This window comes from Ochotona curzoniae, unplaced genomic scaffold, assembly GCF_017591425.1.
Source record: "Ochotona curzoniae isolate NIBS_2020 unplaced genomic scaffold, NIBS_Ocur_1.0 contig_3819, whole genome shotgun sequence".
Lineage (NCBI taxonomy): Eukaryota > Metazoa > Chordata > Mammalia > Lagomorpha > Ochotonidae > Ochotona > Ochotona curzoniae.
The window spans coordinates 15,886,161-15,908,286 of NW_024466004.1; the positions used below are offsets into that span (position 1 = coordinate 15,886,161).

General features: G+C 42.2%; 1 protein-coding gene across 3 annotated transcripts; it reads right to left on the reverse strand.

Annotated features, from left to right (window-relative positions):
* Nucleotides 1-930: 930 nt before the first annotated feature.
* On the reverse strand, nucleotides 931-21,667 carry LOC121158673 (glutathione S-transferase alpha-3-like). 3 transcript variants are annotated; one of them, XM_040983547.1, is made up of 7 exons: nucleotides 21,373-21,667; nucleotides 9,631-9,737; nucleotides 7,627-7,678; nucleotides 6,642-6,774; nucleotides 4,777-4,918; nucleotides 2,083-2,214; nucleotides 931-1,172 (listed from the first exon to the last, which is right to left on the reverse strand). In XM_040983547.1, the coding sequence occupies exons 2-7, from the start codon at nucleotides 9,715-9,717 to the stop codon at nucleotides 1,053-1,055; spliced, it is 666 nt and encodes a 221-aa protein (XP_040839481.1). In that variant the 5' UTR covers nucleotides 9,718-9,737; nucleotides 21,373-21,667; the 3' UTR covers nucleotides 931-1,052. The 3 variants fall into 3 exon arrangements, with proteins under 3 accessions (XP_040839481.1, XP_040839480.1, XP_040839482.1); XM_040983546.1 differs by having other exon boundaries at nucleotides 21,365-21,667; XM_040983548.1 differs by lacking the exon at nucleotides 931-1,172 and adding an exon at nucleotides 1,218-1,730 and having other exon boundaries at nucleotides 21,365-21,667.
* Nucleotides 21,668-22,126: the final 459 nt, after the last annotated feature.

Genomic DNA, 22,126 nt, shown 5'->3' on the forward strand with positions numbered 1-22,126 from the left:
AGATAAGTTAGGTTCACACGGGAGATTACCAACAAATACTAAAGTAGAGAAAAGAGTCTAACAAACCATTATGTATTCATGATTGTGACTCAACAATTGCCAGCAACCTTTCATCATCCAAATTACATTGAGCTGTGGTGAGTCCCCCTAAAGCAAAAGTCCATGTCCAAATCCCTGGCTCCTATAAAGGTGAACTTATAGGTGGAGAAGGGACCTAGCAATATAGAAACCCAAAATGCGGTGTCCCCCAGAAGCAGGCAGAGGAAGGAAAGGACCCTCTGCTGGAGCACCACATCAGTGAGGGCCTTCTTAGTCTTTCCCCTTGGCTTTCTAGCCCTCACAGATAACAGTTCTGCTATCACTCTACCGCTCGTAGCAATTTGTGATAGAAACCCCAGGAAACTCATATGCACTCCCAGTTCTTCTTCAATCATGGAATTACACTCAAGCAAATGAGCAATAGATTAGCACTTTGTCTTAAAGAATGAAAATAACACATCATTTAAATAGTAAGAACTCTATTAACATAATCATGCAATCCTCCAAACACACTGATGTTTTTAACTCCTTAAGGTCATGTAACATTCAGCCATGCCAATTTCTCTGTTGTCTTGTGGGTGTTTGTTTCATGGCAATCTGATTATTTGCATCTTCCTCTAGACAAGGGCCATACAAGCACCCAGGTACGTGATTCAATACCCTGTGAAGGAATGGGTGAAGGACTATGCTGTTATGTAGAGTTTGGGGTTGTGGTGAGTATTCAAAACCCAAGCCTGTACCCCTACATCCTTCAGGAGGACATGGACTTGAGCACAGTGTCATTATCCATTGTGATGGAACACTGGAGCACACCAGCTAGGACCCATACCACCAGCTCACACAGACACATCTTACTCAGTATGCTCAGAGTATTTTCCTGGTTTCATTAAATAATTTGGAAAAAGAAAAAAGGTTTATTGGTTGCAAAATGGCTAGGATTAACATTTAGGGAAATTGCTTCATGCTGAGAAACTTCAGAAAAGTGATTTACAACTGCTTCATGTGCCCTTTATTTAATGGAAAATCCGGAATACTTTTTTCACACATTCCTCATCCACAGGTGGCTTCCTCTGGCTGCCAGGCTGCAAGAACTTCTTCACAGTGGGGAGGCTGCTGATTCTGGTCTTGAAAGCCTGCAAGGCACAGATCACAGCCTCAGGGAGGAACAAAAAGCACCCAGGCCATCAATAGCACAGCCCAGGAAGACCTAGCCCTCCTCCACAAAAACACTGAGTCCCCTCCATCAGCACCAGCATGGAGGCTGGGAAATGAACCCCAGTGAGCATGCAATGAGGGGAGAAACCTACAGTTCAAGAACATTCTCTCATGCCACATGCCATGTTTAAGGAGTAATTCAATTTATGTCAACACTGTCTTCCTCATGCTTTTTTAAAATTGCACATTCATAGTTCTTAAGCAATACAATGAGGAAGATGTGTGTATCATATATTCAAACACAGAAATTTCTACAAAGGAGAAAATGAAGGTAAGTGAAAACTGTTGGAATGGAAGACAGAAAATACTAAGTTAGCCTGAAGCCACTTACACTGATTTCAACACTGAGCACTGAGGCAGAGATTGTGGGAAGAGAAAGTAGGAGAGAGAGAGGAATACAACATCTGATTGTTGGAGTCAGTGCTGAGGGAGGCAAATCATAAGGAAGGCACCTGCTTAGATGGACAAATACGCATCTGGAATGAAGGGAATTACAGAGGAATCAGGACAGGATACCACACTGGAAAACGTATTGGGGAAAGACATGCTGGGCCATGGGACGCTTTCTTAAAATGCAAAATAACAAATATGCATCTTGGAAAAATATACATCTACATTTACTTGCAAAGCAAGGTCCTTTTCATGACTCAGAGCCAGAGTCTAGAAGCTCATGTTCAAGTGTATGTGTATATGTGAGTGTGTATCTGCTTGAACAAATGTTTATATGTACAAAGATTAAGAATAGGGTTCAGAACATCACAATTCCAGAGACTAGATGTTATATGAGAAACACGGGCCCTGCCCTCCAAGGCCAGTGAGGCAGGTCACCTGCAGCAGAGGGAAGCTGGTGATGATGGTGGGGTCCACCTCCTCCACATGATACAGAAGCTCAACCAGGCGAACGTCAGCCTTGCTCAGCTGGTTGCCAACCAGGTAGTCTTGTCCATGGCTCTTCAACACCTGGTCAATCACCAAAATGAAATCCTGGTCACAGGCTAGTGGGGCTCAACTCTGCTCCTCCCTGAGCTTCTCCAGCCCCATAGTCCCACTTCTGCTGTTCCCCCGTACACACATGGGGAACCAGACCTTTCTCCAGGGCCCTGGCTCATGAGGAAGACGAGTGGGCACTGCTCACTCCTCAGTGAAAGCCCAGGACATCCTTTCATTCTCACTCCCATTTCACTGAGGTGTGCACACCACACACCTTCACTTGCACCTTCCCCCTATGCCAAGGACTTAGCCCCTGCTGCCCCGTTTTCCCATCTCTCCATGCTCTGATGGCTGCAGCCCTGACATTTCAAAACCCATCTCTACCCTACACTCTCTCCAATCCACCCTGGGATGTCCCTTCCCCCAATCACAGTTCTCTTTCCTGTGAGGAGACAATTTCTAACTACAGATCCCCTCTTATCTGCTACCTTCACTCCATTTCAGGGATGTGGGACACATATGGATGAACTTGAAGTCATCTTTGTCTCCTAAATTACAGTTCAGGAACTACCCTGAGTCAGGTCTGCAACATACTTCAAAATGCACAAAAATAACACATTTTTTGATAGAGAAATAGCTGAAAGGAAAAATGTTACTTTTCCCATCTAGGTAGTGGGTATCCTTGTGTTCTCTGAATTGCTTTCACATTTTATAACATTAAAATTTTCCAAAAAGTTTTAGGGTAACATGAGATGCACATGAAAATATTTCAACAATTTAGTAATCGTGGAGAAGAAAGAGAAGAAGTATACATTGTGCATCCCCCTAAAGAAAAACCCCATTGAACATTTCTGGAAATGCCCTTTTAGACTATACAAACCACATCACTAGGAGAAGTGCAAGTGCAGTGTCAAACCCTATGTTATAATATACTTTGCTCATTGATGCTCACAGGACTCTGACATCAGTGCTTATGTGCTTGCACCAAGGACTAGAGAGCTTGTTATCAGCCCAATATGTCCTAAGCCGTCAGCACAGGTGGGGTCAGGACAGAGCACTTAAAGACTGGATTCCTTTCAATTCTTCATTCCTTGCATAGGTAAAGTAAACAATGTTAGTCCTTATGTGATGAATAAAACAATGATTCAAGGATTTACAAAATGGGTGTTGCCTTTTAGTCTTTGGATTATTTTTAACAGTCTACATCTTTCTAATAGCTTTTAATATTATTTTGGGACCTGCGCATTTCACTTAGCATATTTGCAAGTAGTTTAGTTCTTGAAATGTTCTCCTTTTTGATATCAAGGAAAAATGTTGAATTAGTGCTACATATTATGGAATAGGTTTTTTTTTTTTTTGGTCTCCACTGCTTTCCCCTAACATATGAGTGCCGTATTCTCATATTTTATCCATAATTTTTGGTAGGCTTCTCTTAACTATCTTTTCCTTTCCATCCTTATGCAAACATCTCTGTCATCCAGGGCTGACATCATAGCATACCAGGCTAAGCCTCCACTGGTGGTGCCAGCATCCTGTTTGAGAACTTGCACACATTCTGGCTGCTCCACTTCCAATCCAGCTCTCTACTACTACTCTGGGAAAACAACAGAGGATAGCTCAAAGCCTTGTGCCCCTGCATGCATGTGGGGAGCCCAGAAGAGACTCCTGGCTCCTGGCTTTGGACCAACCCAGCTTGAACCATTGTGGCCACTTGGGAAGCGAACAAGTAAATGAAAAATTTAACTCTCTCTCCCTCTCTCCACCTCTTTCTCTCTCTCTGTCTCCATTCTCTCTATAAATCTGCTTTTCTTATAGAAATAAATAAATCTTTAAAAAAAAAAAAAAAAAGAAAGTCTCATCCATCCCTGAATCATTACAACATTCTACTGATGGGCCACTTACCTTCCTCTCCTTCAGTGGTGTCTGCATATTCTGTAAACCTCTTAGTATGCTTGTAAGGTCCAAATGTATTTAGGACTGTGAACTCTTGCCAAAGAGAGAATTCTAGATTGGATACCAATAAATTTAAATCTTCTTTAAAATATCACCTCTGTTATACATGGTACAATTTTTCTTATATTCTATTAGACCCAATGGCCGAAATGTTAAGGTGCTAAAGGACTATTAAGGGAAGTTCCTTTGGAAGTAGCTGTCAATGCCCCAGGGAGTTCAGACCATCTGGTGTAGCACAAGATTGTGTATTCTGAGATTTTGAATGTTGACATCCAAACACTCACTGGTATTCTCCTCCTAAGTGAGAATCTCAAGACGCGATTAAGTTCTTGGGAAGAAAATATACAGATACTATTAATATTATTATAAAAGAGATACCAGAGTTCCCCTAACCTGACCACAAAAAGACAACAAAGCTCAAAGTTAGCCAAATTTGAAGTGTAACTTTGAAATGACCCTTTCATGTGCTGCCTAAGTCTTGTGCATTGTGTGTTCATGCTTCCCAACAGTGAGAAGTAAATGTCAAAGCCCGCCAGTTTGTTATTTTCCTTCTGGAACCCAAGCTCCTAAGGCATCCTCTCAGCACAGATGTAGCCTTTCAACTCTGAGTGCCCCAAAAGACCAAGAACTTCCATTTACCTTTTCAAAGGCAGGAAAGTAACGATTTCTTGCTTTATCTTTGATCTGAGCAATTGTTGCTTCTTTTACTCCTGGATCAGAGTATGGGTAACGAATAATCAGTTGGTTCAGGTCTGCTATGCCTTCATCATACATGTCAATCCTAAGAGACAAAACAAGCAGTCAGTTGCCTCCAGTCTTTTATGATTTCCTAGTTGAAAACCGTAACAAACTATGTAGTAAAGACATCCTGTGGAGGCATTGTTTGGAAGCCAGCATGCTATGAACTGTTAACATGTATGTCCTTAAACAGCCTACAGGGTAGCAATATATCTCATATTTTTCTTAGACTCGTGACCAAATACAGTTAAAACAAGCATTGTTCAGGGTCATTGTATTGAGAGAAGGCCACACGATCCCTGCCTGTGGCCACTGATGCTACCAATAGAATTGGATCTTTCTCATATTGTGTCCTGTGCACAATCACCAGCATTGTGCATGTGACTGGAGCTCTGCTGCCTGCATCATCGCAGAGACATCGCTGGTATGGCTGTTTCACACCTGTTCCTCCTCATCTTCTATCCACCATAATTCACAGGTTCATTTGTGGTGCCCAATGTGATAAGTTCTCCAAACTACTTCCCAGAAGCCGTTTGACAGGCTGCTGCCCACCTCTAGTCGGTCTACATGTCTTACATTTCCACTTAAAACGCCCCATTACATAGTGCAATTCCATAAAAGCCAATGCGTGTGACAGCAAGCCTTGTTTCTTTTCTTCACACTGATTTTTCTATAACATATTTTAACATGAGATTGTTAAATGACCACATACCACAGTTGTAATTCCTCTAAAGTACTATACCCAATATTTCACACATTCACAGATTCCCAAAGTATATAATTCCAAAACACTTTCACTACCATTTTTTTTTTAAGAAGAGAACCCTGCATTCTTTGGCAACCACTGGCCCATCATCCTTTCCTCTGTCCCCAGAACATCACAAACCTAATTTCTTTCTCTGCGGATTTGCATATTATAAACATTTCATACAAAAGAAATCATGCAATATGCATCCTTTGTTGTCCATCTTCTTTTATGGAACACAATCTTTACAAGGCTTCTCATGTTGTAGCTTGCATCAGTGTAGCATCCCTTTTCATTGCCAAATCCTATTCTATTTTATGACTATAGCACACTTGGTTTATTCATCTGCTGATTGACATTCAGTTTATTTCATGGCAACTAATTATGACGATACATTTTTGTTTCACTCGGATACATAGCTAGCAGCAGAATCACTGGGCGATTGGTTACTTTACACTTTACCTTTCCAATAGCTGCCCAGAGCTCTGGATGATATTTTATGTTCAATCATGCAGTACCATCAAGACAAGGAGGGGACCTGCCACTATTGGTAGTATTGAGTCAGTAACGACCCTTTTCCAAACTGATCAGTTCAAATAAGCATCCTTATCATTTCTGGAACCTGAGAAATCAGCTGTTGGGATCCCACCTTTCCAGGCCTTGAGCTTGACATTTTCTGTCTTGTTGCAAGCCATGGCGTGGAATGCACGCCATGAAAGCTTGAACTCCTAGAACCATGATTCCTCCATCCTCTGACTTCATTTGTCATCAGGCTTTGGGAACTGCTGCTGCTGGACTGTGTCCACAAACCGCATCCTTTGCCATGATCACATTCACCTAAATCCATCCCAAATGTTCCCTTCCTGTGCTTCCCTGAGACTCTGCTGCACTGGACCCCAGTGCATGTTCACATCCCCACTGCTGCTGCTTCTGCTCCCTCTGAATTGGCCCTGGTCACTCCAAGAAGGACCTCATCATCCCTGTACTATCTGCTGATGTATGAACACAAATTATACCGTACAGGGCTCTCTCCTTTATGTCTTTCCCATAGAGGTTGTGCTTGTTGGCAATGTAGTTGAGAATGGCTCGGGTCTGCACCAGCTTCATCCCATCAATCTCAACCAGGGGCACTTGCTGGAACATCAGCACTCCATCTTTGCAAGGAAGAAAACAGAGCAAAATGTCTATAGGTACACTCTTTGATGAAGAAGAAAGCATGTTGAAACTAATAAAACTTAAATTTCTTAAAGTTTTCAACAAATAGTATTTTAATTGAGATATCATTCTCAATTTTCCCTTCTGCTTTTTTAGCCCTTTATTGATTCTTTCATTTCCACTGAGTACATTCTAGTTCTGGGGATTTTTCACTTATCTTCATGGATAATTTAGGTGGAAATTGGCAGAGGGTTCAGTACGGCCACCAGCTGAGCATCATTTAGAAGAACACCTTTCTCAAATTGTGTGATGTTTGTGACATCAACGCCAACTCTGTCATGCCCTCGGTGTGTTTTTCAACCTACACCTGTGGACACTGTGTGCAAGGTGGGACTGTGTCCTTGACCCCATGGCAGCTGATCATTGTTCTCTCTCTACCTCCTCACACACTTACCTGCACTTCCAACTACCTCAGTGCTATCTCATTAAGCAGCCCACACTTTTTGCTGGGCTCAACAGAAAATGGAAAGGAAGTAAAGATAACTGCTGAAGATATCTCCTCTCATTTCCTCTCATGCATGTCCCTGTACATAATGGGATTGGAGGGCAGCGTGGTGTCAAATACAGAAAACAAGAACAGAGCATTCCCAATGTACAGCGTTGTTCCAGAAATTACTTTAGAAACGTTTAGTCCTGTGTAGCTTTTACAAAATTTTCTGCTCTGCTCATGGATAGTACACGTATGCTTTACCTAATCCTAACCTTTCTCTCATTACCAGATGCCACCCATACATTGGCAATGTTTGTTGTCTGGACACTGTGTTTAGAAGCATTTAGATGCTTGAACTCACCATTCATTAACTTTTCCAGATCTTCTCGAGTTTCTATGTATTCCTCTTCAAACTGGAAGTAGAAACAGTATACAAACATTAATTAGTTCATTCTATGAATTACAGGCTTTTAAACCTGATGATTCTTGTTATTTAACATTAAGAGGGCAAGCTTTCTCAATCTGACACCTGGTGATTCTTGAACCTGCATTTCACCTGCACCCTGACCCCAAGGTAATTTGTGGGTGACCCTAGATCTATGAGGTGTCCATGGAGGAAAGGGCTGTGACGTTTTTCTAGATACAGAGTTGTATCAGTAGCTCAGGAACAGCAGAGTGATGCAGCAGAAGTGTGCTACGACCATAACCCAGAGTTGTAGTAGCTCAAGAGAGCCAGTGCCTTTCCCTGAGATGAGAACAGAGCCTACCAAGTCCCCAGCAGGGGATATGCCAAAGCAGTAGCCAGCTACCATTCTGCTGCCAGGGGCCTTCTCCTACAATTTACATCATCCCACTCTCCAGGAGCTCAGCCATGAGTGAAATGGATCTATGTGGTTGCCCAGCGGGAAGTCTTGCAATCAGAACTCCTTTGGCAAATATGGAGCATAGCAGGATATACAGATTTTGAATTCAATGATGGAGTCACCCACTCAAGTTTCAGCAAAGTTAACCTTTGTGAGTGCTGTTTGGACAAGTTCCCACACAGAGTTAAATGGAACCATTTTGATATCTGAGATGGTTGCACAAGTTTCATATCGCCTAACCATGGACACATTACTAAATCTCTTTGTGTGTCAATATCCCAATTTCTAAAATGAGTCTAGTTATCATGCTGATGCTAAAGATCTCCATGAGGATTAAATTACTAAGGCCTGTACTACAATTAGTAAAGTACCATGCATAGTGGTGTAGGACAAACTCAACAATCTAAGTTTTCCTTAGGATTTTGACAGAAATCTATTTCATCCATGATTGGCTGCCCAGGAACAACTCCAGCAGCTGTGTCCCTTTGGTGTGCAGGGACAGGTTTTTTCTCAGTGCCATCTCTAGAGGGCAGCACTCAGAAGAATCACATAGACCCCTGCTGGGGGCACATGCTGGGAAGAAAGGCCTGCTAACACTCTTTAACACTCTGAAGTGCTCTCTCAAAAGCTCCTGCACTTCTTTCAACTCACCCATTTATAACACTTAAGAGCAGGGATCATGTCTGTCTTGTTCACTGTGTATCCCAAAACTTGGCATTTCCTAGGTGCTCAGCAGAAATCATTGCTGAATGAAGGTAAGCCACTGTTGCCAGGCAGTTTGAAGCTATCCACCCCTTCCTGCTTCTCAGGCTGAACTTTAAGTGCTTTCATTTCTCAATATTATAATTAAATCCTCTAATTATGTAAATGTATCACATGTACTAGATCAATAAGAAATTGTAAACTGCTCCTTGAACCCCTCACCTTAATAATTATTCCAACATCCTTTTATTTCTTTGTTCACCCACTTTCCCCTCCTTGCAGTGATTTGAACAGTATCCCAGATGTCACCTATTTCTTTCTATAATGATTTAAGGGTTTCCCTAAAGCAAAAGACATATTTCAAATATCCACAACAAATAATCATATCTAAGACATTAGTACTTTTAATGTTATCCATATTAAGTCAACACTTGTGTTACTGCTTATATAAATGCCTTAAGTTGGTTTTACAATTTCTCCAAATCCAGCTATGCTCCACACATTATAACTGGCCATTTCAAATTCTGATGAGAAGAAAGGATAAACATGAATTAGGTGAAATCTGTTCATCTCTTTCTTCAGAACTGGTCATTTCTTTCTTTTCAACTATTTATTTCAGAATCATTTAAAGTTGACAAAACTGTGAAGTAATACCAAGAGTTCCCCATAAATCCCACATGCATCTTTCTCTTCTGTTAATGTCTCCTGCTCATAACTGTAGCATGTCTCCCTAGCTTATCTGAGCAATGTTGGCAACAGAAGTTAAGATCCATTTTGAAGACAAGTTCACTAGAACCTACCTCCACTCCAGCTGCAGCCAAGAGCCACCGGATCGATTCCATATTGCCCCGGTCATTGGAATAGTGGAGGATGGGCTTCCCTGCCATGGTGAGAGTTCCTGCTTTCTCTAAACATAAAAAAAAAAAAATCAATGCAACTGAGGAAAGAGACTGAACTTGTGATGACTGCTTCGATAGCATGAACAGTTTAGAAGAAGGTTCTGCCTTGCTTATGACATTTCCTTAGCCCAACAGTAGCAGTCCTCAAGTGGACCAAACCAGTCTCATGTCCCTGTTAGCTAAAATGTGACTATTCTTGAGCAGTTAAATGGAGTGCACAAGAGCTAGTGGAAACAGAAAGAAGCTAAGAATTAAGATTTATTGAAATTTCCAGGATGATCCCACCTCCAAACTTGCTTCTTTTGAAGTATTGCATCTTAGACTTCAACATTTTTCCAAGAACTACTATCTGCATTAATCAACTAATGAGAATGAGCACGAGAGATGATAAATACTCTCACATATCTGCAAATGGCAATGTCAAAATCTACAACCTTTCCACCAAAAGGATGCTAATCCTATACTTTCTACAGGCTCAATATCTGCTGTTGATATTTCAGTTAATAATACAGCAAGATGCATGTTTCTTCATTGACTTTAAAACAGAAGAAATGGAAGTAACATTTGCTCAAAGGCTGTCACACGCTGAATTATCCCACAAATATCTACATTTATTCCAAGACATGGCTGATAATCTCCAATTCCAATAATGCTGTGTTTCTTGCTTGATGACATGCTATGCTTTTTAAAATGCAGGTGATGGTCTACTTCTCTCACCAAGACTTCTAAGTGTCTTCCCTGAGAAATCCTATACTTTAGGGAATCTCAATCAAGGGAGACTTGAGTCCCTGGCTGAAGGGGAAATTAAGCAATGTGTTGAGACATTTTTGGTTGTCACTCTGTGTGAGTGAATAATAGTCTGGTGACATGTGGAAGGGAATGAGAGTGATACGTCTGTATATCCTATAAGGGACAAGATATAATCATACTCAATGCATCAACTGGTCCCGAAGAGCAGCAGTGCCAAGGGTAAGACACCTGCCTTGGCCATTCTTTAGCTTTCCTCAGATAAAGAACAGGATTTGTAACCTAACTGGTTAGTGACAAAGGATAGATTAGAATCAGATCCGCATATTCAGACTAACTTATTCCTTAAGCAATAAGTCTGAATTTTGAATGTTTCAAACTTGTTTGAGACGGCACTGTTAAAATATTTATGTGCAGATTTCTTTATTAATTTTCATTAATTACATTACATTATGTTACACAGTTTCATAGGCTCTGGGGTTCCCCCAACTCCTTCCCGTGCCCTCCTCCACGGTGGATTGCTCCACCTTGTTGCAGTATTACAGTTCAAATTCAGTCAATATTCTTTCATTGCAAGCATATACCAAGCAGAGTCCAGGTTCTTTTTTTCCAGATACATTCAACAGTTTCTTGGGGAGACCATCTCTGGTCTGAAGGCACAGCTGGCAGAATATATCCCAATCAATGAAAAGCTACAACATAACATCAACAACAATTTACAACATTATGGAATTATTTGACACGGTATTGAGTAACCAATATGTTAAAATACACAAGTTCATAACCACATCCTGTGACTACTTCATTGACATCTCAATTTTTGTTTACACAGAACCGGCTGCTATACACCTTAAAATGGCTAAAGGGTACTATTCAGCTGTCTCATGTCTATTTTCATTTTAGTATTTAGCACTTTATTGTGTTGAAGCATAATTTTGCAGAACTTGGCAGATTTTTGGATAGTCTAAACTGGCTTATAACACTAACAAGGCATATGTCAACAGTTGAGGTGAAGAACAGTTTTAGGAGGGGTGTGCAGGGAAACCTTCAATAACTGAGTGAGGAGTAACTAATCTTTGTGTCCTACACCCCTATGATCATAGCAGCATAATCAATAATTGCAAAAACTTGCAAGCAACCGAAATACCCATCAAAAGAAGACTAGATAGGAAAGCTATAGTTTATTTATTCCATGGAATACTACTCAGCTATTAAAAAAAATGCTGGAAACCATTATGCTAAGGGAAATGAGCCAAGCCCAAAGGTTAGATACCATATATTTGCCTTAATTTAAGATGAAATGATGTCAATCCGAAACACAACACCTGTAGACTGTAATATTATTTCAATCCCAACAGCCTGTATCTCATGCAATAAGATATTGTGATGTAACCAATGAACCAAAAATCAACGTGAGTCAGACTGTATATGATCTACATCAAAGAATTATAAAACCTAATATACGTTTTTTTAAGTTTTATTTGTTTGTTTTAATTGTTATTAACATTGTATTATGTGATACAGTTTTATAGGCACTGGGATTCCCCCCACCCCTCCCACAACCCTCCCCCCATAGTGGATTCCTCCACCTTGCTGCATAACCACAGTTCAAGTTCAGTTGAGATTCCTTCATTGCAAGCATATACCTAGCATAAAGTCCAGCATCTTATTGTCCAGATAAGTTCAGTGGCTTCTTTAAGACCCTATGCTACTCGGAAATGAGGCGGGAGAGCAGAGAAATCTTCCATCTCCTTAGAATGTGTGAGGAAGATGTGAAGTATAACATACCAGGAACATAATAGGTAACTTACACACAAGACTCCAATCAGCATTAGACAATAGTGAAACTACAAAGACATACGGGGGGATCAAAGGTAATCCTGACAACCTCTTAACAGGAGGTCATATGCACAGAGCCGGGCGGGGGGGACCCCAGAGTGGAGCAGGTAGACAGGAGGAGGCTTGTATCCCAACCCTGGAGACTCCCAGATCCTCACCAAGGACTACATCCCAACTGCCAAGGAGACCACGGGGAATTGGAGTGTCTTCGGAGGCTGAGAACTCTGAGGTCATCCACACCTATTTGGATCTACCACATGGGATGGAAGAAGCCCAAATCCTTCCAAGCAGGATCCAAGGACATCGGAACAACATCCAGGAGCCCTGAGCAGTCCACAGAAACAGAGGAACAGTAAGCTTCCTTCAGGACTAGGGAGAGGAGCCTTCTCTGGTCCTTACTTAGTTCCAACTTTGGATCCCCACCCTCTCTTGCAGTGACCATCAGGATCGCTCCAGAGGCTCCCCCTTCCAAACAAAAGAGAATAGATAGTCAGAGAACAACAAGAAAGCTTAGAACCAGAAAGGAAACGGTCAGTGTGGACTCACACATACCTGACTAGGTACTGTTATAATTGATAACAATTCTGTACTATATTGGAGAGAATGAGATTTAACACAAATGTTGGGAAAGGAGACAGGCATAAGAATATGTGTGTGTGTGGAAGACAGTGGGAGGGAAATAGAGAAAAAGAGAAAAGAAAGGAAAGCAAGGGAAGAACACACAGGTGTTTCTGCAAATAAGTGAAGGAAGAGACCCAGATGACTTAGAAGCATGCCTTCAACCATTTACTCAGGTGTCAGAAAATCTAAGAGCTTTCTCTTCATGCTGCCAATTTTCCTTTGGCCATCATAATCTCACACCCTAGCTTTCCTAATTCTTCATACTACATTTTTATAAAGGTGTATTCAAGAGATACTGACCCTAGAATTATTATCTAAGCACAGTAAGAAGGTATGAAGTGTGCACAAACAAACTTTTACTTGTAAGAGCACACTTTAAAGAGCAGAACACAACATGGAGAGATTTATGAGATCAGTACTTACACTGCTAATGCCTGTCGCCCTCCAAGTTCCACAGCCCAGTCAAGTCTGATGTGTCAATCAGCTATTTATTCATTTGAATAACTCCTTCCCACTAATAAGGGTAGAGTCCAATAAGGGAAAAACCACGCCCATAGTTTCAGGGATCACGGGGTTACCCATAGTAATAAAAAGGAAGCAGTGAGTCAATATTTTGTGGAAACACCAGATTGATGAGTTACTTCTCAAGGTCAGCAATAGAAGTTTAAGAAAACCATTTTGAATAGACTTTATTGCTCTACAGTCCACTAGGACCGGTCTTGTGAATAAACTCATTTTGGTGTCACCACCAACTGCATGAAAGATTGAGACAGCGGAATAGTCTGCACTGTGAGCTCTGCCTGTGAACAACAAGCTGGCAGCCTTCTGGAATGCTCTGCTTCTGGAGAGGCAGAACTACAATAGGATACTCTGGCAAATGGAAATTTCCTACAGAGAACTGGTGTGAGTTCATGTCAAGTAATTTGGATATTTCCTACACTCATATTAGCTTGTGTGTTTGATGGCTTATCTGCTAAAGTCAGTAAGTTTATTGGCGTAATCTTCCCTCTCTGCTTTATCCTCAACTTAACCTCCTTTGCCTGTAGACCTTTGCATGTGCTGTTTGCTCTGAGGAACAATAATCTTTAACTACTATGGTCTCTTTGCTCACCTTACATCATCTTACCATTGCATGTTTCATATTTGTGTCCTCTGTGCACTTTCATCTCCTGGGAACAGAACCATTCTATTCAAATATGTATTAAAATGTGTTTCAAGAGAAGAAAAAATTCCAAAAATGCAAATTTAGGGTGATTTATCAAACAGAATTCAAAATATTTGTGACTCTAATTGAGAAATTGGCCATGATTTCTTTTTATTACTACTATAAAATGGATTTGTTTTTATTGGTCTTCCTGTCTCCCAAATACATAGGAGCTTTTCCAAATCCCTGGGTGCTGTGACAATGGCATTGTTTGGGGAAAGTGTCGTTGCGAGTGTAACGACTCTAATAAACATGAGGTGTAATCATCCCACACTATCCAGGTGGGCCCTGAATGAGGGGCGTGCCCACAGTTCAGAGAAGTGAAGACCTACACAGGCACAGGGTGCTCTTACAGCCTCTTTCCACTTTCTCTTCAAACATAACATGCTGATCTGCTCATTGATACCTATCTCCTCGTCTCTTCACAACTGAAAAAATTTGCATTAACTCATTGTTGTGTATTGTTGTTTTCATTTTTTTTCCACTGGAAAGGCAGATTTAGAGAGGAAAGACAGAGGGAAAGATCTCTGTCTGCTGGTTTACTCTTTGAGTGGCCACAATGGCCAAAGCTGAGCTGATCCAAAACCAGGAGCCAGGTGCTTCTTCCAGGTCTCCTATGTGGGTGCATTGTCCCAAGACTGAGCCACCATGACTGCATTCTCTGGCCACAAATGGGGAACTGGATGAGAAGTGGAGAAGCCAGAAGAAAACTCAGTGCCCATATGGGATCCCATCATGTGCAAGATGAGGATTTAACACAACAGACATTGCACTGGACCCACATTCCCTGTTTTGAATATTTTCTACACTCACTGTGTAGTGCACTTATATCTCTACTCTGAATCCTTACCTCTGAGGGGGAAAGTTTTTATGACAAAAATGAAAATATTTATGCACAAAACAGAAACAATCTAGAGAGAATAGCACTTGTCCCTCAAAACTCGGAACTTTTATGAACACAGTCACATGATTCCGCTACCATGGCACTGTTTCATAAATCCTTATTTCTTCAACTGTTCAGCTCTCTAATTTCCCCAAATGTCTCATGGCTGTTTCTTTGCAGTTGGATCATTAGCAAAGCAATCAAGGAAGTTTTGTATCTAGCAACTGGAGACTATCAGTAGAGTCACTCATATATGAAATCATCATATGTTACATCACAAATATATAACTGACCATAGATCTCAGACAGGTCATAAGGGTTGTCTGAGGAGTTCAAAACCCAGACCCTCACACCAGGGCCTGATGGACTTGTGCTGTGTGTTGTTATCTACTTGTAATAAACTGCTAAGGACATAGTGGCTCCAACCTTTCCCTCAGGCCTCCTTGGACTGTGAAAGAGACCCAGTTGCTTGCAGGTGTCATCATGAGTTTCTGAGGCTCTAGAAAAGGCACATGGAGACCCCATGGGGAGTCCTAGGAACCTGCAACAAAGTAAAGAATTGAATGTGGTCAGGTGGGAAGGATGGGCCAGGCTGAATGAATAGGAAAAGCACCCCATCATGTTCAGAGGTTGAGATCTGGAGGCAAAGACTGTGTCAGGTAGTGTTGTGCAAGCAAAGTGGATTGCCTGAAAGATGTGAAGAAATGCCATGCTCACGTTCAGGTTTGCACTCCAAAACATCTGCTCAGGTTGTTGATATGGAACACACTGGGTGGAAGGGTATTCTGTCAGGGTGCACTGCATGCCCTTGCTCTGTCTCCCACTGCAGGGAGATTCCCGATGAGATGCACACAAAGGGACCAGATTGCAGATAGAGTAGGACACTGCTCCTCTCTCCTACACTCTAGCACAGTGACAACCCAGGGACAATGAACTCTTTCATGCACACACACACACACTCAGTGTAAATGATCTTGATTAAGAAATTGTGTACTGGGCCCGGTGTGGTGGCGCAAGTGGTTAAGGTCCTCGCCTTGCACGCCCGGGATCCCATATGGGCACCGGTTCTAATCCCAGCAGCCCCACTTCCCTTCCAGCTCCCTGCTTGTGGCCCGGGAAAGCAGTCGAGGACGGCCCAAAGCTTTGGGACCCTGCACCCGCGTGGGAGACCCAGAAGAGGCTCCTGGCTTCGGATTGGCATAGCATTGGCCGTTGTGATCACTTGGGGAGTGAATCATCGGATGGAAGCTCTTCCTCTCTGTCTCTCCTCTCTGTATATCTGCCTTTCCGGTAAAAATAAAATAAATCTTAAAAAAAAAAAAAAAGAAAGAAAGAAATTGTGCACTGTAGACCAAGGTCCAAGTGACACTGGGAGAATTGATAGAGATTCCTGTCTGTACACCCACAGAGCATTCAAAGCAAAGGGAGGATGAGCCAGGGCAGCCACCCTGTAGGGACCATCACAGCACAGTCCTCCAAGAGCGCAGGCCGGTCTGCCCGGTTCCTCACTGTTTTCTCCTCCTAGAACACAAAGTCTGCACAAACGCTACAACTTTGTAAAAATTCACAAGAGAACACTTTGTCAAATTGAAAATGACTTAAGAAAGAAAGAAAATATCATTAGACATTATGTAGAGAGGTGTCAAAACTCACAGGCAGCTGTTTTCCTATGTTAATCCAAGACTGTCACACATCAACTTCTTTCTTATTTCAAGATTTTTTTATATTTATTGGAAAGGCAGATTGGTAGAGAGAAAGATCTTCTATTTGCTAATTCACTCCCCAAATGGCCACAACAGCTGGAGTTGAGCCAATCTGAAGCCAGAAGCCAGGAGCTTCTTTTGAGTCTCCATGTTGGTACAGGGTCCCAAGCACCTGGGCCATCCTTTGCTGTTTTCCAGGCCATAGCAGAAAGTGAATTGGAAGTATAGTAGTTGGGACACAAATTGGCGCCTATTTGGGATGCCAACACTTCCAGTAGAGGATTAGACTGTTGAACCAACATGCCAGCTCTCAGACAAGAAAACACAAACTTCTTTTTTTTTTATTTCTTATACCGCAGATGTTAATGTAAGGGAAATGGTGGTGACGGTCCAGCTGATTTCATCATCTATATTTTTTTCACATTTCACTCTTAATTAGGTTTGAAAAGCTGACATTGTGTTAGACCTAGTCACACACAAAAAATTATTGTTATATTGGCAAGAGGAGTTTTATTATTTAATCATCACATATGAAAAGATTGTGGGAAGACAGAGAAGTGTCACATTAGACAAGCATCACTCCATGGATGACCACTACAGGTCTCTACGCTAGCATGACTACAGCTGCAAAATAGACATATTTATAAATACTTAGCTCCCGACTCCAGGCCTATGGGCAAGACTTCTGTAGGCTAGCTTTGTCCTCACGTTCCGTAACCAAGTTCCTAAACCCTCTCTCCCAGAATCAGCTTCAGCTAATTCAAACAGTGCAGGTTTTTCAGCTCTAAGACCCAAACAAGCATGGAAGTTAGTTTCAGTCCCCAAAGGCATAGCATCCTTGGAAATGCATGCCAAGCATGGCTTCAGTGGCCCCTAGGTATTAACTGCATTGCATGTGGCGGTACAAGCCCCAAATATATTCATGCAACTCAGTGTAAGGAGGGAGGACATCTCCCCCTGGATCTCCGCCTGCCTAGCTCATTTGGGAGGCCATAGGCATATGGCACACCGTGTCCTTAACTAACTGAGGTCCCAACATGGCCTGTTCACTGGGCATGAATCAAGAGTGCTGGGCTGCACTCCAGTCTCTCTTCTGTGCCCTTTAACAAGCTGTGCTAAGACTTCCTTGTAAACAACTCTAGGAAGTCAAATGTTACATTCATCCTGCTTTTCAGTGGGTAACAAGTTTGTGCTGGGACACACAGCCTTCCTGTACTTCCTGTGTTTCCTGAACTTTTCCTTCATTGGAAGGTCCAGAGAGACAGACATCCGTGTTAGCCAGTCACAATGTCGTTGGCAGGAAGTATTGCCAGGACCAGCCTTCTCCTATACAAGCTTGTGACTTCCTCAAATATACGGACACCCTTCACCACCAGTTTGTCTCCAGTGTTTCTGATGCAGAAGAATGCTGCCATCTCCCCCATCGGTGCTCTTGGGGCCTGCGAGACAAAAGACCCCTGAAATGTGTGCATTTGAGTGTGTGTGTGTGTGTGTGACTCAGGTGAGACACAGGTGAGCTTCCTCTGGTTCACTTGGGACTTTTGAAATGACGATACCACTAGACACAAAAAGTGAAGTGTAAAAAGCCACCAGGAATATTGCTAGAGCTGGGCAAATTATTCCTGGTCTGGAGCACCCAAGATCTAGACAAGCCTACAGGGAGTCCTTAAGGGGTTCTGAACTGACAGGAAATCCTACATGCAGGTGTAGAAGGTAAATTCTGAGACTCCAGATCTCACCTCATGCATAGCACTCAAACCACATGCTTGAAAAAGCACTTGTGCAAAACCATCCCTACTCCTGTGTGTCGGGATGATACAAATGACTTTTCACCTGTAAATGACTGCCTCCATTCCTATGGACTCCATCGCTACGGATCCAGTTCTAGAAACTGACCACAGAACCCCAAACTCCCATGAGCCAGTAGATGGGACAAGGAATAGGGCTGAAGAGGAAAGGCTATTCCAGATGGCCAGCTTCCATGACCAGGACCATGCCAGGGGTCACAGGTGAGAGTGGTAACATTTTCTTTAACAGCATGAGCTACTTACTCTATACTAACTTCCTATGCAGGGCCCCTATTTTCCAAGAGCTGTATTATCATATGAGTACATGGTATTGACCAGTTAGCTTATGATTGTGTAGAAACAGTAAAGCAGGTATATTCTAGTGTTATGGGGTACAGCCATTGATGGCTCATACCTGCTTGACAGCACACAGGGCGTGGAAGCTTTCCACACCCCACCCTTTCTGCATCCACTCCTGCGATTCAAATTAAGTGAAGGAGCGACAAGTGCACTCTACTCCTCCTTCTGCACCATTCAGAACAAGTGACAGCACAAAACTTACTCGGGAGGTTTCCGTTCACCCGGCCCCTCCTGCCTCCTGCAGGTTAGTTAACTGTAACTTTGGGCTCTGGTAACTCCCTGTCAGCCTGAAACTTTGTACTGCATTGTTCTCAATCTTATCAGAGCAAAACAGTTTAAAAACCCCTGAATTTAGTGGCTCGTTACAGTGACTCCTGGAGTGTAGTAAGAGCTACCGACCCCCAAGCCTTGGAAATGAAGACTCCTAACATCCTACACTTGGGATCACTGTGATCTCTCTCACACTCCACAACACTAACAGACCTGTGGTGTGGATGAACTCCTGGACACTACAGGTGTAGAGTGTGTCACAGAAGACAGTAGCTTTATGAAAGAAGTTCAAAACACAAGATATGCCCTTCTGGATCATACTCTGGTGATAAAAGCTCAGGCAGTGCCAGCTAACACTTCAACTCAAAGAGCTGGTCTTACTGCTTTAGCGAGATTCAAGCCTTATAATTATAAAAGGCCAAAGAGTTAAAATTTACACAGACTCTGAATAAGTGTTCCTTGTATTACATGTACATTCAGCAACTTGTACTGACCACAAAGAACTCCTCTGTCAAACACAGGAGAGGAGGCTGATCATAGTCCTAAAGGGCCTCTGGCTAAGCTTTGCTAGGAGGCCTCAGCATCATGACTTCAGCTGTTGTCTGTTGGCCCCTCAGGTTGGTGACAGCACATCTGGCTGCTTTGAGAATTACTAAATGATGGGATTTTATAGTTTACATGCAGCTTGCTACTAACCGTTCTTTCCTGCCTCCATTTGTGGTTTGGATTTTCACTTTGTTTTTATTTTTAAATAAACATTTTAACCAATTTCTGTTGGAACTGAGTAGCATATGTAGAATTTTAATAAAACGAGAAAAACAAAAGTGTTACTTCTATATTCCTGAACAAGCTACAATAATGATCAACTCAAAACAAAGCCCTTTCATCTATCTGTAAGTCCCACTCATCATATATATTTATCCTTAAATACTATCAGTTCATGATAATATCTAAGTGAAAAATAAAGTTTTAACTTATTCTAATGTTCAACCAATATTTATATTACTGTGCGAAGCACAGTAACTTATCTTTTATAGTGAATTTACATCCAAATCCATATAATATCCATTCATTGTGATTAGCTTCTGAAATCAATTTTACTATTTGTACTTTCTGTGAAGGAAAAAAAAAAAAAAACAGCTTATTAGTTAAAATTCTGTTCATGCCTTTCTTCACAAGTGACCATTACTGTCAGACACTAGACATTCTCACTACTTTATCTCCATTTACTGGAAATAAAATCACCTTAGCTGAATTCTGTTATAACTATACAAGAGAATTTGAAGATTTCTTAAGCAACTTGACTCAAATGAGTAATACACCAGGATTCAAAATCATTTCCCTTTCAAACCAAAGAATGGTGTTTTTTTTTTCTTTTTGAAATATATTTATTCACAGGTAGAGAGCAAGAATGTGAACTCCCATCTCCTGGTTCACTCTATCAAATGGCTCTGCATGAACCCAGCTCCAGGAACTCAATCCAGATCTCCCATGTGGGTGGCAGGACGTCAATTACTTGAGTTGCCGTTGCTGTTTCCAGGGTCTTCAGAGGCAAAAAGCTGGAGTCAGAAGCCAGAGCTAGCACTTTGACATAAATGGTAACTACATTACCCAATGTCTTAAATCCGGGGATACACGCCCTGAAAATTTATTTTCATTGCCTCTGAAGAGTTTTAAAATTATTTTTTCTGAACTCCTGGTCTGATAGGTCATCAATTTCTTCATCTGGAATCTCTGCGATTGACCAGGCCTTTTGGTGACCTTTTGGGGTGGCACTGGCTCCTTCCTCTGACTCAGTTCTTTTCCTGTGACCTCACCCATGTCTATGTGATAGAACAAATTGCTGCCTTCAAGCCCTTGACCTCTGCTGCCACCTAGAGGGAAACCTGAGTTCTTGCTGACCTAGATTTTTTTGTTGTTTTTCTTCTTTGTGGCGCCTGGGTTCCCCCACCCCTACTTCTTCAGGCTGCGATCTTGTGGGCTCTATAAAACAGGCCATATTTATGGTAGCTTTAGGGTCTCCCTTCTCGTGGCCCTGGGACTGGCGCCGCCCAGGGAGCTCCAGTTCGCAGGATCGCCCAGGCTGTTCGTTTCTGTGCTTAGTCACCCTCTCCAGATCACGCCGTGAATTGCTCAATTCAGGCACCTTAAACCGCCTTTTGTCCCCGCCTGCCCCGAACCTCCTGCTAAGCGCGGGCACTTCCCTGTGTTAGCGACTCACCGACTCACTGAGGTTCACTCCCTGAATTTCAAATTTAGCTCGCCAAATTTCGCTGGAGTCTCCGCAGCCCAGGGCTCCCTCCTGGTCCTTCTCAGATTGCTGATCCCAGGCTTTCGCGTCTGTTTAGCTGCTGTATGCCGCCTTTCTCAGTCCTGGTGGCACTGGGGGATATCCCACGGTGTTCGCCGCGGTTCTTTTCCTCTCGGGCTCACTTCAGACTGCTACTGTCTCTAACTTTTAGGACCCTCAGTCATATCAGTCTAACTACGTCAGCCATCTTGACTCTTTACCGGAAATTTATTTTCTATGTTAATGGTTTCGAAAGTGTTCACAGAAATACTTCAGAGAGTGGTGAAAACCGTTAAGCTTTTAATAAAACAAGAAGGTGAATTGAATATCAGAGTACGTTTTCTTCAGAAAGAACAAGAATTTCTTCACAAGATTTCAGTTTCAGATATGCATATGCTGTTTGTGTGGACCTGTGCACCTCTACATGTTCACTTGATAAGAGAGTTACTGACTGGCTCCAGTCAGGAAATTTGTTGCCCTTGATCTAGCCCAGGATGTGTAGGGGATGGAACACAGCTGAGAATCAGAGAATGCAGCAGAGTGGCTCCAAAAAAGGACCTCTCAGTTCTGTCCTGGTGTGTGATAAGAAACTCTCAGGGCTCAGTGAAAAACAGGAATCCCAGTGCCAGGACTTAGGAAGAACCATCCTCTCCCTGAAACCGACACTGCCATAAAACATCAAGATTATTCCCA

Coding starts and splice junctions, on each gene's coding strand:
- LOC121158673 (XM_040983547.1), bottom strand. CDS start 9,717: ATGGCAGGGAAGCCCATCCTCCACTATTCCAATGACCGGGGCAATATG. Junction 4,919..6,641: donor GACATAAAGGAGAGAGCCCT/GTACGGTATAAT, acceptor TTTGTCTCTTAG/GATTGACATGTATGATGAAG. Junction 2,215..4,776: donor ACTTTCCTGCCTTTGAAAAG/GTAAATGGAAGT, acceptor GTGATTGACCAG/GTGTTGAAGAGCCATGGACA.